Source organism: Balaenoptera acutorostrata, chromosome 3 (genome assembly GCF_949987535.1).
Source record: "Balaenoptera acutorostrata chromosome 3, mBalAcu1.1, whole genome shotgun sequence".
In the NCBI taxonomy this organism is placed as follows: domain Eukaryota; kingdom Metazoa; phylum Chordata; class Mammalia; order Artiodactyla; family Balaenopteridae; genus Balaenoptera; species Balaenoptera acutorostrata.
In genome coordinates this window covers 7,581,250-7,600,037 of record NC_080066.1, presented here as the reverse complement: position 1 = coordinate 7,600,037, position 18,788 = coordinate 7,581,250, and the positions used below count along the sequence as shown (strand labels likewise).

The window sequence follows — 18,788 nt, the reverse complement described above, 5'->3', positions numbered from 1 at the left end:
GTCTCTTTTGTCTGTAATTTGCCCCAACTGCACATACATGCAGTTATTTTTAGTCCCTTATAGTTTCTTTGCATTTTGTTGCTTAAGGAGATGTTTGTCCAGGTGCAAGCATTGCAGCAAAGGGTCCCAGGTCCCAGCCTCTCTCAATACCATACTGCCTCTCAGTAAGTGTTGGTCAAAAGAGTGAATGATTTCTCCAGAATTATAGGAGGTACTTGATTGCCCTTTTTTATTTGCCTTCACTGCTCACATTACCACATCCTAGGTGAACCCTCTTTGGATCCACGTCTCTTAAGGGAAATTCTCATCTGCTTTAGTTCTCCTGGAAATAAAGCAGAGAGCTGACTAAATTTGAACCAGTAGAGCTCTCATAGGAGCCCAGTATGACATGACTGAGTGGCAGATACTAGATAATAAAGAGGTGATGACCTCCAAGTGAAATAAAACCAATGAGTTTTCTTTTTGCTTGTTGGATTTCCTAGGATAGCACCTTGCATAAATCCTAGCTAGCATGATGGAATTTTCGAGCTGGAAGATATCTTATAGGTGATGCATCCCAATCCCTTAATTTAATGACAAGCAGACTGAGGCTCAGATCAGCAACGTAGTCAAACTGCTCAAAGCCACACAGCTAGTGAGTGATTCCCAGGCTGGAGGCCAGAGGAGACAAAATACTCCAAAATCTATTGGTACATCCTTTTCCTCCAAGGAAAATGCCCAGATCCATAATTTTCCCATTTTCTCTCTCTCTTTCTTTTTTTTTTAATAGAAAACTTGGAGCTTAAAGGAGTTATGATCCAATTGTTTCTTCTCAGATGGATGAATAACCAAGTTGGTACTTTCCATTCCTAATGGCTCAAATTACTAAGCTGTATAATAACTTCCAATTTTGAAAGGTAAATAGATAAAATGCATTTGGAGAGTTGGGATCCTTTGACACGTAAGACTTCTGAATAATTTCAGCCAAAACTGGTTTGGACAAATACAAGTTGCTGTATTGTGCACTGTACCTGGGTTAGACAGAGAGATGCAAAGCCAAGTTAGGCCAGTTTCAGAGGACTGACCCTCAGGTATAGGACCTCAGCAGCCGTTGAAGGCAGCCAGCAAATAATTCCAAGGGAAAATTTAAACAAAGTCACTTTGGGTAAAGACACAAGAAAACAGCAGTCCAGTGTAAGATTTTTTAAAGCTGTTGTCATATGACTTATTTAGAAATGACCTAATGGTGCCAGTAATGAGGAAGACAGATCAAGCATAAGAAGGAAGGATATTCCACCTCCCTCTGTCTTATTCTCTCTCTTTATCTACCTAATCTTGTTAGTGTCGTAAGGTGGCAGAGCTGGGAAGGGAGAGGCCAGTATACATTGGGAGCCAGCAACAACAGCACAACGGTAGTCATGATGAGGGCTAACACTTATCGGATGCTTACTATGGTCTAGACACTCTTCTTATTTAATTCTCTACTTAATCCTGTACCGTGTACCTGGCCTTGTGCATTCCATATATATTACGTCGTGTTACCCTCACACCTAGCTGATGAGGTCAGTGTCGTTCTCCTATTTTACAGCCAAGGAATTTTCCCGAAGTGAAACAACCCAGGGTTGACATGGGATCCACATACAGCTTGTCTGACTTGGAAGCTCACGATCTTTCCCACTTATGACACCTGCCACTGTGAAGACCCATCAGCACCATATGCATTAGCAGACATAAATATTACAAGTATGGTGGAGGTTTTCCTCTACATTGGAAATAAGAAAATGTGAACATTGCATCTTAGTTTTGCTTCCAATTTTCCATGTGACTGTAAGCAAGTTGCTTATTTTCTCTGTGACTCAGTTTCTTTACCTGAAAAGTGAAAATTATATCTGTCCCACTTTATTGCAAGGAATTTTAATGACAAATTCAATAAATGATTGTGAAAGTATTATGAAGAATGTTGAACATATGTAGGCTTTGGTATGTTGTATTTACTACAAAATGCAGAAAATTTCTCCTCCTCTTTCTCCTCCTTCTTCCCAGTTTTATTGAGATGTAATTGACATCTAGCACTGTACATCATTTTTTTTTTTTTTTCTGGTTGTGCTGGGTCTTCGTTGCTGAGCGTGGGCTTTCTCTAGTTGCGGCGAGCAGGGGCTACTCTTGGTTGCGGTGCATGGGCTTCTCATTGCAGTCATTTCTATTGTTGTGGAGCACAGGCTCTAGGCACACGGGCTTCAGTAGTTGTGGCTTGTGGGCTCTAGAGCACAGGCTCAGTAGTTGTGGTGCATGGGCTTAGTTGCTCCGCGGCATGTGGGATCTTCCCGGACCAGGGCTCGAACCCATGTCCCCTGCATTGGCAGGCAGATTCTTAACCACTGTGCCACCAAGGAAGCCCTAGCACTGTACATCTTTAAGGGGTACAGCATAATGATTTGACTGACATACATCATGATATGATGATCCCAAGAAGTTTAGTGACCATGCATCATCCCATATAGACAGAAAAGAAAAGAAAAAATATTTTCCTTGTGATGAGAATGCTAAGGGTTTACTCTCATGACAGCTTTCATATATAATGTATAGCAGTGTTCATTATATTAATCACAGTGTACACAACAGTCCTAGTACTTAAGTATCTTACAACTGGAAGTTTGTACTTTTTCACCATCTTTATTCAATTCCCCCTGCCCCTACCCCTCGCCTCATGTAACCACAAATCTGATCTCTTTTCTTTAAGTTTGTTTTTTGAACTATAAGTTTGTGTTTTGAAGAAATGTTGCTTCTTATTTGACAGACAGGAGAGGTCTTTCTTATATACATCCTCTGTCTTGTCATCTTCATGCCCAGCTACATAAAGTGGGCAATAAATTACCCCTTATTTATTTATTTATTTATTATTATTTTTTAAGTCTTTATTGAATTTGTCACATTACTGCTTCTGTTTTATGTTTTGGTTTTTTGGCCACAAGGCATGTGGGATCTTAGCTCCCCGACCAGAGATCAAACCCACACCCCCTGCATTGGAAGGCAAAGGCTTAACCACTGGACTGCCAGGGAAGTCCCCTACCCCTTATTTATAAAAAGAGATAAACATAGAGTGTCTGGTCTAGTAGGAGCTCAATAAATATTAATTTCCTCACTTTGTTTGAATGGGCATAGGAGGCAAAGCCTGTCAGAGATTAATTATATATCAACTTGACTGAGCCATGGGTTGCCCAGATATTTGGCCAAACTCTATTCTGGGTGTCTCTGTGAGGGTTTTTAGATGAGATTCACATTTAAATCAGTAGGATGAGTAAAGCAGATTGCCCTCTTGAATGTGGGTGGGCCTTGTCTAATCAGCTGAAGCCATAAATAGAACAAAAAGACTGATCCTCCCCAGAGTAAGAGAGAATTTTTCCTGCCTTTTGACTCAAACTGAAACATCAGCTCTTCCTGGGTCTCGAGGCTGCTGGCCTTTGGACTGGCCTCTCCCATATCTGCAGATCTTCAGAATCCTGGGTCTTGACCACCTCCAAAGTTACACAAGCCAGTTCCTTATCATAAACCCCTCTCTCTCTGTCTCTCCTCCCCATATGTATCTAAAAATTATTTTCATATATTTTATATGAAAATATATATATGTATAACTGAATCACCCTGCTGTACCCCTGAAGCATCGTAAATCAACTATACTTCAACTTTTAAAAAATAATAAATAAATAAATAATTTAAGATTAAAAGAATCTTAAATATATATACACATCCTATTGATTCTGTTTCTCTGGAGAACCCTGACTAATACAGCCTGGTACTTACTCATCAAAAGTCATGGGGGGGGGGCACTTCCTTGGTGGCACAGTGGTTGAGAATCTGCCTGCCAATGTAGGGGACACGGGTTCGAGCCCTGGTCTGGGAAGATCCCACATGCCGCGGAGCAACTGGGCCCGTGAGCCACGACTGCTGAGCCTGTGCGTCTGGAACCTGTGCTCCGCAACAAGAGAGGCCGCGATAGTGAGAGGCCCACGCACCGCGATGAAGAGTGGCCCCCGCTTGCCGCAACTAGAGAAAGCCCTCGCACAGAAACGAAGACCCAACACAGCCAGAAATAAATAAATTAATTAAAAAAAAAAAGTCATGGGGAATCTGTTTACAACATCCTAAAAATAATAATCAGCCAAGATCTTCTTATAAGCAATTAGGTTCAAAATTGAAGATCCTGAGTGTGGTGGGGAGAGAGAACTCTGCCCTAGGAATCACTTAGTTACAGCAGAGCCCCAGCCTTGGGACTCAGGACATGTCCTTGGGGGATTCTGTACTTTCCATGACTGGGAGCTTTTTGTCCTTTCTGCCCTAGGGTGCAAAGCACTTTTTTGGCTACAAAAGGCTCCCTTATGGTCTGTCTCGCCTTCTCCACTTTATACGTCTTTAGTAAGTGTCAGTTCCACAGAAGGCAGTGGCTCTTTCTTTAAAAGTCAGAAATGATCCCCAATGGCTTGTCACCTGGCTATATTAAGAATGGCTTTTAGATGTCTGCTCCCCTTTATTCTCAGCCAGCCCAAGAAAGAACACACTGTGGCTGTCTGCCTTTGGGTGGTGTTTCCTTTCCCACATCTCCAGTGATTTATAACTCGTTTTTCCTGGTTAACCATGACCATGGCCGTGACCATGCACACAGTCTACCCTGGATAGACTCAGCTCCTCGGGGATATGGCTATTAACGAGAAAGCCTGGCTCCCAGAGGGTTTGGCTACTGAGATGCATTTTTCTTTCTCTCTCATTTATTAGTGGAAAATACTGCCTGGGAGGAAAATAAGATAAACAGTGGCCTTTCAAATTTCCCCTAAGCTAGGGTTTATGTTTTACTTTTCCCAGATCCCAGATAAATTCTCTTCCTGGTTTCTGTTTTATGCCACTCTGGAGGACATATGTCAGGCTCTTAACACTGATTAAAAATAGACCATTTGGATGGAAACAGAATATCATAACACAGTGGGGTTTTGCCGTTTCATTTTGTTGTTTTAATAAACGTAAGTTTTAATCAAAAGAGCTAGATGAATCGTCTTGGAGACTAAGTCCTCTGTTTGTCTACAGAACAGATGTAACTTCTCAGCTCTCTTCACTCATAATCATTCTACTTGATCACCCAGAAAGGTGGGTTCGCCCTGTCTCCACCACTGCTCTCTCATGGAAAGAGTCAGAGAACGTCTATAATTGTATGGTTTTATCTCTGTTTAGGCTATGATCTTGCTTGATAGTTACTTGGGTACGTGTCTTACTTCCTCTGTCAAATCGACAACACCCCCCCAAGGTTACAGACATGTTTTTCCCACAAGACACACCACGGTCTGTAGACACATATAGGAGACCCTCAATTAGAAATATCTGTTGGTTGAACGAATAAGTGAATGAAAATATTTTAAAGGCTATAGATGACAAGAATTCTAGGGGCTGTTAGGCTCAATTATAATTAGCTGCCTGTTGCCAGCAGTTTGAGCCAGATAGTCAATGTAACCAATTGATACCAGCCAATTGGTAGGTAAAGATGTATGACCACCTTCTCTAAGATTGCTGTTCTCACACAGGTTACTATTCAAAGATGAAGCAAGGCATTTCCAGTCAGCGAATTCTGAAGCCATGCTCCGGCTATGTGCTACGGTCTGTACAGATTTACACTTTCTAAAATAGGGCTCTGGGGGCCCAACAGGAAGAGGATCAATGCCCCCAGTAAGGATGACTCTTTCCAGAACTTAGCATTTTGCTAGACTGAGGCAGTGTTATAAGAAGATACTTTATTATTTCCCCAGCCAAATTGTGCATTCAACCTCCTATTGACATGCTGACCTATATACGGAATGAAGAATTTGGCTTCTGTGGAAAAACAAAGTTAAGAATGGGGTGAGAATGAACTCTTCAGGGGAAAAAATGTCTACTAAATTTTTCCTTAAGAAATTTAGGTCATTTGAAATAATGTGCAAAAACTAGTATTTTTTTTTTCATAAAAACTCAAATTTTTCCTCGGGCACCTCAGAATTTTCCATTTCTGGTCAACATCTGAAAGACAAAAGAGGAAGTGAGATCTGAGGTAATTACGGTCTGACCAGGAGCAAAACAAGCCCCAGACCTCATGAGGAAGCTCCACCAAAAGAGGAACAGGGCCCTTTGACTTAGAAAACGAACGTCTGGGGTTGAACGGCCCCCCTAATTCAGAGCAGGTGCAGTCACTCTGGCCATTTGCTGACAGGCGAGATGGAGGAGAGAAAACAAAAGGCAGGGAAAGCGCTGCAGCCGAGAGGCAGTCGGAGGTTCCTGTTGCTAGGGAACCACTTCCTGTGCGCTCACACACAGCTATTCACATATCACTAGAATAATCCTTCTCAGGCTTCGAAGGAAAGGAAACAGCTCTCCAAGCTCAGACGTCACAGTAACACCAGGCAAGGCCTGGCTTTTCCAGCAGGCGCTGAAGAGCCAAGGGTGCCAGGAGAGAACAAGAAGTGAATGGACATCTTGTTTTTATTCAAAGAGACAGAGGGCTGACCCCCTTCCCACGTTTATCTACCCTGATGTGTCAGATGCAAACAGTGACCACACACACACGTGCACGCACGATTTTACTATCAGTTCCTTGAGAGCAGAGAGCACGTTTCACTCATTTTCAGATGCCCGCATTCTCCCACACAGCGCTTTGCACTCAGTTCTCCAAGTTCCTTGAATTCTATTCCTTCATTTCACAAAGAGTTACTGAGGATTTGGTTCTACACACACTGTGCCGAGTGCTAGGATGGAGACAAAGATGCACAGATACCATCCTCCCCTCAAGAAGCTTCCTGGTCTTGTAAGAGTAACACGAGTGACAATTAGGTTTGGCTACAAAGGACAGTAACAAAAATAACAGTGGTGTATATGAGATAGAAGGTTTTATTTTCTGGTTCTTACACATAGAAGAAATGTCCAGGGTTGGTATTGAGCCCCAGAGACCAAGGCCTCTCCTGTGTTTTATCCCCACTATCCTTAACATGTGGCTTCATCCTCAAAGTTGCCACGTGGTCCAAGATGGCCACCATGATTACCCATCACTGTTCCAAACAGGAAGAAGGAAGGGTGTGCTCTCTTGAGGGAGATTTCCGGAAGCCCCGTGGTAGCAGATGCTACACTTGAAATCTTTTTATGAACAACATTAAAGCCCCTTCCCTTATGTTATTGTTTTGGGGGTTGTGAAATCAGTCTTATTTGTATACAGTTACTTTTTTTCATTACAAAATTTGTAGCATCTCATTATGGCAAATTTGGAAAATAGATTAATTCATCCCTAATTCCAATATGTATTTAAGAACCATGAAAATTTTTATTGCATACTTATGATGCTAGAAGCTAGGACTATAAAGGTAAACAACTACTGTGAGCATTCTGTTTCCTTTCCCTCCATTTTGTAAAGCTCTGTAAGCTATGCATCGGTTTTTGTGTTTTGTAGTTGTAATTATGGCAAATAATTTTATATCCTCTGTTTTTCACTTCACATTAAATCATTAGCTTTTTCCCATTTTACTACATGACTAAATTTTTAATAATTTAATAATATATACTCATAGTGAAAATTTAAATGTTATTTGAAAAATAAAAACAACCCAGTCAAAAACCAACAAGATACCTCTACACACCTACTAGAGTGGCCAAAATCCAAAACACTGACAACACTAAATTCTGGCAAGGATGTGGACCAACATGCAATTTCATTCATTGCTGGTGGGAATACAAAATGGTACAGCTTGGAAGACAGTTCGTCGTTTTTTTTACGAAACAAAATACACTCTTACCATAGGATTGAGCAATTGTGCATAAGGTGAATATAAGTATTGTATAAACAACTGGCAGGGGTAAGACATGTCCACACATGATTGTAAATCATGGGCCATAAGGGAGGTCTTGGTGAGATTACTTCTCGGTATGTTCTCCATTATTCCATCAAGACTATAGAATTGAACTTGGACCTTCAAGCCTAGGTGTGATTTTAATAGATGAATAGATACTCTGTCAGTGGTGTGTAGGATGTATAAGAGCAGGTGAAATCTGGATGCACAAAGACCTGTTAGGAAACTATTAAAATAGTTTGGACATGAGGGAATAATGACCCAAAATGGAGTGTAAAAGCAAGACTGAAAAAGTTGGAATAGATATGAGAAACGTGGCAAAGGAACTCAACAAGAATGTTACAGAGGTTACGTAGAAAGAGGGAGTCAAACATGGCCTTGAAGCTTGAAACCAAGGTGGACAGTGACACCATAAACAGAAATCATACAACTGGATACAAGAACCAAGTTTTAGGGAAGTTTATTATTAGTTTTGATTCTACCAGATTTAAATATAATGTCCTGATAGAGTGAAGTAGATTTAAAACACAGATACTCAGGACTTCCCTGGTGGCGCAGTGGATAAGAATCCACCTGCCAATGCAGGGGACACAGGTTCGAGCCCTGGTCCGGGAGGATCCCACATGCCGCGGAGCAACTAAGCTCGTGCGCCACAACTACTGAGCCTGCGCTCTAGAGCCCACAAGCCACAACTACTGAAGCCCGCGCGCCACAACTACTGAAGCCCGTGCGCCACAACTACTGAAGCCCACGCGCCTAGAGCCTGTGCTCCGCAACAAGAGAAGCCACCGCAATGAGAAGCCCGCGCACCACAACGAAGAGGAGCCCCCGCTCGCCCCAAATAGAGAAAGCCCGCATGCAGCAACGAAGACCTAACGCGGCCAAAAATAAATAAATAAAATTAATTAATTAATTAAAAAATAGAACATAGATTCTCAACGTCACCAAACTTTAAAAAAAAAAACGTAAAGACTCTCATTTCTTTACTTCATCTCCATCAAAGCATGACTTTATATGCCCAGGGCAAATTCCAAGAACTCGTCCTACCCCGGCTCTCCCTCCTTACAAGAAACCGGGAGGGTTAACCTTTCTAAAGGGCACCCGAGCTAAGATCCCTGCTGATAAACTTGCTCAAATCAGAAGGATATAAAATCAACCCTCTCATATGGTACTGCTCAGAAATTCTTAACTCTGTCCAGAAGACATTTGGTATTTGCAGAGTAGCTGAAATGGCTAAGAGGGTAGGACTTTGGACTCAAACAGACTTGTGTTGGGATAAATGAACTCTTTAAAGTTGAGTTCCTTTATCTGCATAGTGGGAATAATATAGTACCAATTCCATAGCGCTGTTAAGAGGATCAAATAAGAAATCCATGTAAAGCACTTAGCAAGGTCCCTAATGAATTGCAAGGACGTAATAAATGTTAGCTGGTGTTATTGTTAAGTACCAGGTCGGCATGGTTACCAGATGTTTTATATTCAATTGTTAGAAAAGAACAATTCAGATGATGTGATCATGAATATGCGAAAAATCAAACATGGCAGCTGGACCAGATTAACTAAGGATAAAATCAGTCGGTTGTAAGAGGTAAAGAACAGAGAAAGTTGTAGTCACCTGAAGGAAGTGATACAATTATGCATTTTCCTGAAGCCTTTTCAAATTGTCGGAAGGAACTGCATACTGTGAACCCCTTAGAGCAGGGCAGCTATGAGAAGAGTCCAGGCACAGAAAAAAATGGCAAAGCATGAACTTCTGGAAACATGGCTATTAAGGTTGAGGGTAGTAACTGGTTCCAGGTGAACAAAAAAGCAAGAAGGCAAGACTTCAGGCCCTATCTCGGTACCCAGCATAGCAGCAGGTTCCATACACCCTTGCTGAACACACAGACAGATGAACTATGTGACCAAATGCACAGATGCCCCGGTGTTCACAGTGACGGCCGAATACTAGAACTGGGTCTTTGTGAAACCCTGACTTTTTTGAGCCCTTGATCTGTTCTGCTTCTAGAGCTTGAAAAAAGCCAAGGGCAATTTGTCCCTTTTGTCAACTTCTCCTTGGATAGGAAAGCTGAAAATTTCCATGATTACTATACACACAGGAGTCATGCTTGATCAAAAATCCATGTACAAGGTGCCAGGCACACAGCCAGATGGGCAAATGCTCACAAAGGGGATCTTACAGCAGGCTTGCTGAGCAGAGGCAGAAACAGAAGTCTTTGGCTGCAACCCTCTCAGTAAGAACATTCTGGCTCCTCAGTTCCCACAAAAGGGTGACCCAGAGGAGAAGACTTAGGTGACCCCGAGTCCTCCAGCGTCACGTGTCATCAAGGTGTGAGCTGGAATACACTTCTAGCGGCTCAGCTGCACCCATCCGTTACGTGGTTCCTTCTCCAGGTGGTACCCTGCATAGCTGCCAAATGTTTGTAATCCTCCATTCCTGAAATCATGAGAAGTCTCTGAAGAGTATAGTGTTAGCCTCTTACAAAGAAGAAACCATCACTGCGGGGAACTTCAGAGAACTGCGTAAAGATCACTGGCCGAGGTAGGTGCTCGTCAGCTTGCCCGCCTGTTTCCATAGCAACAGCCCCTGCATCATCTTACCTGCTCCTCAAACCACAGGCAGGATGGGGAGGGAACAACTAGAGGATGCAACCCCAGCTGATTGTTTTTTATCACTTAAGGATGCAGGCCTGGTTTGGCCAGTTTCTGGCCAAATTTCTCGAGAGAAATCAGAACCTAGATTTTTACATGAAATTTTCCACTTTTTAAACACTGACAACTGATTGAAAAAAATTTTTAAAGACTGTGGGCCAAACAAAACACATCTATAAGCTGAGTTGGCCCTGTTTGTAACATCAGCCATAAGCAGTTAAAATCAACTTGCAGGAGTTTGGAATTACTCACTGTTTCTGAATATCTGTGTAGCTCGAAGACTGAATATCAGCTCTCGGCTATAATTCGTTTGAGAAAGTTGTTCATTAACATTTTACTATCATGTTTGATTGTCTCCTTCTCCCATCATCTCTCCGTGATGAAGGAGAAGGAACCAGAGGTGTTCTTTCCTAAGCTGTTTGTTTTTAACCAGGTTCAAAACAGGGTAGATGATTATACTTGTTCACATGGATGCAATCAGTAACTAAGCTGAACGTGAGGGCCCCTGTTTGGGGCTCAGAAATAAATGATTCAAATCCACTCTGAGACTCAAATCAAGCATGTTCAAAATGAATCAAACTATGGCAGTACCTAAGCAAATATGCTTGGTGACAGTCAACTTCAAGATGGAAAATTCTCATTCCTTCTTACTAATCCTTAACCATTCCCCAGTGAACAGGGAAGGACGGAGGGCTGCAGTAAGAAAAAGAGAATTTTAAGAAGCTTGGCTATGCCACCATTTTGACCAGTTAATAAGGCAGTAATCAAAGCAGCTATTTTGCATTTAGGTATTAAAAAAATTTTTTTTTGAAAGGTTTTCTTTTTTGAGATTTCAACCAGGCTCATGGATGCTTTTAAATATGTTATGATGAGTTCAGTGCAGGGACTGTCAAGGGACCCTCTCTTAGTTCGGATTCCCCCGGTTTACGCGGGAGGTGGAGGACACACCAGGAGGAGAGTGGGGTGCAGAGATGGGAGGGGGGCAGCCGGCACGGGGCTTTATCCAGCCAGCTACTTCCGGGGGTGACTGGGGCTTGACTCCGTGGGGCAACCCCGGGAGCCGGCGTGGTCCGTGCTCCCCAGCTGTGCTCCCCAAGGGGCCAGAGAGCAGAGGTATCGGTTCATCAAGACCCATCAGTGATTGCTCGAGGGCTACTCCTGAGGGGTCTTAGAGCAGGTTCTGGAAGAGAAAGCCTCAGGCAGAGACCTGCAGGTGCCGGAAGTGGGGCAGGTGCGCGCTGAAGTGGAAGGTGGGAGACAGGGCGCACCCCGAACTTCATCCATCCCGCCTCCCCGGTATTTGATACGGACAATCACATTTTCCCAGTATTACATAAAGTGCTGCACAAAAGCAGCTGTAGGACGAGTCCCTTACTGTCTTTTCAACCATGTTGCTTGACCCTGTGCCCCCTTCAGTATACAAATTCGGGAACAGTGGCCGATCCACCAGGAATCACTGAAGCGTGTAGCAAAGTACGGCTGCCATGAAGCCAAGTTGAACTGGAGCGTAGGGAGAGCAAGGAAATAAAGCAGCTGACTTCAGGGCCCCCAGGACCAAAAATGCCACTTCACTGAAATGTTTGCAGAGAAACATGGGTAAACAGCAACAAAAACAACGACAACAACAATCTGTGAGATGTAAAAACTTCATGTTTTCTCTCCTCAGAGCCTTTGTGACAATAATCAGCTGGAATTTCTAGATGGTGATTTTTCCACTCTGCATATCCTGAGAACAGGAGGGAAGGTACACTCCCAGGAGAGAGCTGGGTGGGCATCCAAATACATTGCCTGCAACACAAGTGCCATCTTCTTATTCATGTGCGGGGAAAGGAAGTGAGAAGTGGGAAGGGGGTAGAGAGATTCCCCCAGGATGGAAACCTTTAAAGATCATCGCTGTACAGTTTGATTTATTTAATGCACGTGCTACTTTAATCATTGCTGCTTTTGTATATTAATGTCACCTTCCCAATTCTTTGTCCTCTAAGGGGTTCTTATGAAGACCCAATGACAGATTTTAACCAAACAACAAAATAAAGAAAGTGAAATAGGGTAGAAACACATCTTGTGACACACACACACATACACACACACACACACACACACTAGGCAATTCTGCTCCAAGTATTACCGCACTGAAGATTTCATTCCTGGTAACTGATTGACGTTATGACCTGGATGAACTTCTGGAAAGCTCTCTGCCTGCATGTCCACTGTGCTAAGGGGACATAGGATCGGATGGAGAGTAGTACAAGACAAAGCTGGCGGGGTGTCTCACCGTGCACATGCGCACAGCGTCAAAACCAACCATCAGCTGTGCAGGCGCATTTCTGCTTCTCCTCAAGGCACAGGTGCCCATCAATCAACAACGCATCAGGTGTACCTTGAACACAGAGGACTAAAGCAAACCCTCATTTTCTTTAAACTTGTATTTTCCCATTTACATACCATAAGCAGTCTGTTGAATTTCCTAAATAAAAGATCTGGAAACGATTAGCTCTCTGCCCATGGGGAGAGGAGAAAAAGCCAAGAGCGCTCTCTGGGTGAAGCTGAGGAGGACGGATGCTGTGGTTTCAGAGCCATGGGTGGTACCATCACGTAAGAGACTTTTGCCCAGGAGAGCGCTGAGAACTTGGAAACCCGATTTCCTCCACCTGACACCTTCTCCATGCGAAAGGTAGTGAGCTGGGAGCCGACTGACATATTTTAATAGGCAGGCCAGAAGTCTCCCATCACCGCAGACATGAAGCCTTCCCTGGCTGGCCACCCTCTCCTGCCAGAGGCAAACAATACCCCCGGCCCCATCCTCCCATCCCAGTCACCAGAGAAACATCTCCTCGGATTCTAGGGCAAGTCCAACTGACTTCACAGGTGAAGAAAATCCAGGCAAAAAAAACCTGACTTTTTCCTACTGACCCTGATAATGCAGAATCTGTAAGTAAATTCTAGAAACATCTTCCTCTCTGCGAATATATGTTAGAGCCCGTGGCCTCCTGTCCAGTGGGGTTTTAGTTCTCGGAATAGGGAATGTGTCACCTTCAGAGGACTTGGTTCCTTTGATGGGCCTCCAGCAGCAAGCAGGTCGCTGCCACCATCGCTTCAGAAGAATGTATGTGATAGTGAACATCTAATCACTATTATTTGAAGTAGACACCGTTATAGCGGGACTCCTTAGACTAAGATAAAAGTACGGTAGCAAAGTCCCATAAAGGAGTTTAATGGTCAGGACTTTGCTGAAAGTCATCTACAACCCCCGGTAGCATTTTCTCTAACAAAAGGCCTCCCAGGAATCCTCAGATGATCTGTTCCAAGTTTCAGAGAACGGAAAGAAAGGAAATTCAGGATAAAGGAGGTGCACCACCCTCCTGTTTTCTCACTTCCCTACCTGAACAATTGTCTAGTCATTGGCTGGAGCCTCAGAAAGATCAGTCAGGAAGATAACTTTTTGGCGCCATCAGAATGGAGTTTGACTGCAATACAGTTGGCTGGGGCAGAAGCCTCATTTGGACTGTTCTACTATGACATGAAAGTAAAAGCAGACATTTTGTCTGAATTATCAGAGACTCGGTCTCATTTTCGTCACCTCCCAGGGCTCTCAGCCGGAAAGCCTGACTTCTGAGTCTCCTCGGGGGGCCAATCCTCACACACACAGTAACATCACGTCGCTTAAGAAGCTGCAGAGTGGAACCCTGGTCTCACTTCCCCAGCAGGGTTACAAAAATACATATATTTTTCCCTCATCGCATCCATTTTTAGTTAAAGAACTTTAACCGTTTGGGGTTCGTTACTTTACACTTGAATAACCTACAAACCACAGGAAATGAAAATTTGACTAAGTGCAGGTGACACAGACAGCCACCTCTGAAAATGTGCTGGGCCCACTCGGCCCTCGGTGACCTTTAGCAGAAGGAGAACATTCAGATGAAATTCTTTGACAGTCATAAAACGGTTTCTCGCCTCTTATGAACAAAGTGTTGCAATCTTGGGGCCCTAACAGCACAGGGTGAATGCAAACTAAAAGATAATAAGAAGAATTCCACAAAGTCTTCCTGGATTTTAAACACATTTAAAATTGTTTCAGCATTTGAAAGTACTTGGCTTGCTTCTAAAGCAATGCATGGCAAGAGACGTGGCAAGATAGAGCCAACATTTTTTAAACACATATTACTTTTTTTGGGGGGGGGGGAAACATAGCCATCAGAAAGGATGCAATTAATTTTTAAAAAGAATTCTCTCAAGAAAGCATAGCTGTCCCATTGATTGGTCTCACTGCCCACAAGGGAATGAATGAATGAATAAATTAGGATATGATGGGCCACCTCTGAAAAGTTGCTCATCTCCCTCTTTCTAGAAAACTGGTACTACGTAATATCTATTCCTTTGGCTACAAATAAGATTAGCCTAAGCAGGATCTGTTGTTTTTTTCTGTCAGCTATAAACCTGAGTCTCTGTACTAAGAAAAGTAATGTTCAGTTTTAATCTTATTCAATATCGATGCCTTTTATAAGCTGTCGTATGTATGTGTGATTCTTGCTTTGTTCCAAGGGCCTTTCAGTGGAATAAAAAGAGGTTAAATGAAGGCTGATCATATAATTTCTCATAAAAAGTCAGAGCAATCACAGGCGGCTCTGGGAAAGGAGCACATTCCATGGAGAAGCAAAACGGAAAGAGCAATAATCCAGGGAAAGAAGGACCTGAGAGAGAGGAGGGCCTGAGCCACGCAGACCAAAAATCTGACAACTCTGATACAGTAGCTGCTCAGAAACAAGGCATACACCCAGGTGAGAACGTGTAGACTAGTTCTTTCCCTGTCCTCAGCACCTGGCAATAGCTGGCTTATTGGGTCACATTGTCAGGCTTCTAACTGTGCCTTCTTGCTGACGTAGAGTTCTCCCTGGTTGGAATTATAGCCTCCTCCTTGTCACTATCAGTAAAGCATCTCTGTTTTTTTTTCTCTATTATATGAGGAACATCATGGCCGCATCAAAGGATCTCTTAAGTATATGGAAACCTCTTCACCATAATACCTCCATCTCATCACCATTTTTCATGGGTCCATTACTTCATTCTTCCTTGTCTCTGTGCAGAGTGATAAGCTTAACCCCAGTTTAGCTTCCCATCCTCTTCTTTACTTTTGCCTTGAATGTTGTATCAGAAGGATATAATAATTCTTTAAAATGGCACCTTTTGATAAAGGATCTAGCCTCACTTGTAAACAGACATAATCCCTGCTCCGAAGGAACACACAGTCTGATGGAATCTTCGTCGCGTGGCCCCGTAACTCAGGGCCATCCAATGCTCAGGTTGAGAAAGTGTCTAACCAGGCATTGCGGTTGTAGCCAGAAATGCCCCTCTTCTTTAATTGTTTGCTGGTGTTTAAAATCCCTTTAACAGCCACCACATTTTTTTCATTCCACAGGTAGATTTGTGGCTTAAAATACCAACAGGTTGAACAAGAAGCAACACAATGATGTGAATTAACATGCACCGAGGTGTATGAGCCTGACTGCAGGTCCTTCTGAAGGTAGAGAAACTGGGGGATGAGGTAGTGAGGAGGAACCCCACTGAGCTGGTGCAGGACACCAGCAGGGCAGGCTGGAGGTAAAGGTAAGCCTCATCCATCTAATGAAACTTCCCGGCACTGGTCTTGCTGAAACGGAGCACCAGCTGACAGCAACCCATGCTGTATCACATTAAAAGGGACTTGTTACAAATGGGCTACTCTATCTGCTCAGCTACATTACCCATAAAGTCAAGGGGGGATGCTACCTGATTCTGAGTAGGCATTAGGGTTCTGTCTATTACCAGCAGGTCACATTAAACAAAACCTCAAACGTACATAGATGCTGAATTATTAGAGCTCAAAGGACAGGTAACAATGGTGGTAAAATTTCAATACACTCCCAATTAACCCGTCGTTGTCCCCTGGGTGGCCCCTGCAAATATAAATTATAGACCTCAGGATAAGGTGACAGATGCCAAAGGATCAGGTCATCAGCCAAAAAATGGGCAGAACTCCAAATAGATATCACTTTGGATTCAACTTACAGTATTTGGTTTTCACTTTATAAACACACCAGCTAATGTGTCTCTCTTCACAAATGGATTTCATATCTATCCTTCCAGACCCAACTCCTACGCCACAATCTCTTGAGAGGACAATAAGTAAAGAAACCAATCAACAGAAAGATGATTTGGGATCCTAATAAGTGTTGTGGAAAAAATAAAAACGGGCAATGGGATGAAGAGTGATTTCAAGGAATGACAAGGTAGCTTCTGGGACTGTACATTTCAGCTGAGAACTACTTGAAGAGAAGGAGCCAGTCATGCAAAGATCTGCAAGGGGAGAGAATCAGAAGAGGCCTGAAACTAAAGCAATGTCTGTTACTGGTGAGGGTAGACACTTGGGAGGGCTGTAGAGGGAGATGCTAGAGCTGGTTAATTGCTAATTGTCTCTCCTCCATGTAAATCAGAGCAGGGTGCCAACTTCCCCCCCTCACTGTGCATATTCTTTTTGTTACCATTTTTATTTTCTTAATTCTGCTCCCTGATTTTCATTAAATTACAAGAACATGACCCTCTTTGAGCAGCAAACACATCTGGAGCCCTCTTCTAACCCCTTATCATATAAAACACCAAATTAAAGCCATCAGAAAATAGAAGCTGAGAGTATTAAGATTTAGCTTTCATTATTATGAGGTTCATTCAACTAATGTTTATCTTTATGACCATTACATCTCATTATCATTACCGATCATAGGCAGAAGCTAAGTTATAAACTCATGATTTGTTTCTTTCCATATTATCTTAATCGAAGTCCTATTATGGGGTAAATAGCTTTAGCAAAGCTGCATATTTAACTATACAGTAACATAAAAAAAACAGCAAATGCATCTAGATAGCATTTTCCAAGGTAATTATAAATACTCCAGTAAAAAACTACACTACTTATTTTAGTATTACTGAATTTGAAATTTCTTCATCATCATCATCTACTTCATTGCAAGTATGTGTTCAGCAAGAACTGAAATCAATAAAAAGAAAGAAGAAGAAAAAGAAAAGAAGCTGTTTTCTGCATCATGACCAGATTGTCCAGATGTCGTGCCTGGAATACATCACAAGTGACATCTCTAGTCATGTTTCCAATCACTGGGAACATACAGATTTTCCTTTGCAATCTGCAGAGCTTTCAGATTCTGCGAGCCTTGCTGTCAACAATAGCAGCCCAGAAAAGGAGGCGCTGCCCTGAATGGACTCTACCTGCTGCCATCTTCCGTTCCAACCCGAGGCATTGTGGTTCTTTCGGGGATCCCTCTTCTTCCTGAATTCCAGTCCCACAGACCAGAAAAACAGGGAGAAAAGAAAAACAATGCATTAATTTACAGCAACACTTTTTGCAAACCAACTAATTAATATGAGATGAAGCTCTGAAAAAAACTAGACCACGCCCTCATGAACTGAGGCTTCAGAGAAGCAACAAATTCAACAGTAGCTACTGAGCAGAATAATTATGTGGGTGCTGGGTTACAAACGCCACGGTGCCATTCACGTGGAAGCGTCTGACCGTTGCCCCTGGAATTGTGCAACCCAGGTGTTCTCTGTGACTAATACATTTGGGGACATCAGTTACTTAAACACGGTGGTGGTGGGTTTCTCTGTGAGAGAAAATTTCTGCAAGTGCACAGGATGCAACGAAGAGAATTATGTTTTCTTTTTCACAATTGAAAAAGCTGATTTCGTGTGCCTTAGAAAATTCTATCCCGGCTCACAGTTATTTTTATCTCTGGGAAGGTGAGCAAACGCATTCTTCTCTGAGTTCTGGTATGACATTCTTTAATGACGATGTTGACTGCTATAGCATTGGTCGAAGTAGGTCCAGCTGGGAGGCGGGGTGGGGAGGTGTAAATTAAGAGGAATGTCTACGTGGGGCTTTTCTAATTTTGTCTGTAAGGTGATTTTATGCTGATACCTTTACTTATTTTTTTCCTTCTTTGAACAAATATTTGTTGAGTTCCTGTATGAACTAAATCTGTGGGACCTTACTCTTTAGGAAAGATTCCTTCTAACATCTCATGAATGAATTATACTGTGGGTAGTTCCCTACTCAGCTTCCTCCCTAGGTTGGCACCCTTTCTGCATATACTTTGTTCTTCCTAAGAATTTAGCGCAATGGAAGACGTTCTGGACCAAAATAAAGCATATGGGTGTAGGGTCCAATAAATGATAATGACTCTCTAACCAGAGTGGAACAATGGAACTCAAAAACTGGTATTATTTATCATAGGAGCCATGCCCAATTTGTTCTAAGTG

General features: G+C 42.7%; 1 protein-coding gene across 1 annotated transcript in view; it reads right to left on the bottom strand.

Moving 5' to 3' along the window:
* FAM107B (family with sequence similarity 107 member B) overlaps positions 1 to 18,788 on the bottom strand; it is a 225,762-nt gene that overhangs the window by 127,398 nt on the left and 79,576 nt on the right. Inside the window, exon 2 of the mRNA XM_007196443.2 lies at positions 17,739 to 17,799. Coding sequence (XP_007196505.1) covers positions 17,739 to 17,799 — 61 coding nt within the window. The remainder of the gene's footprint in view (positions 1 to 17,738; positions 17,800 to 18,788) is intronic.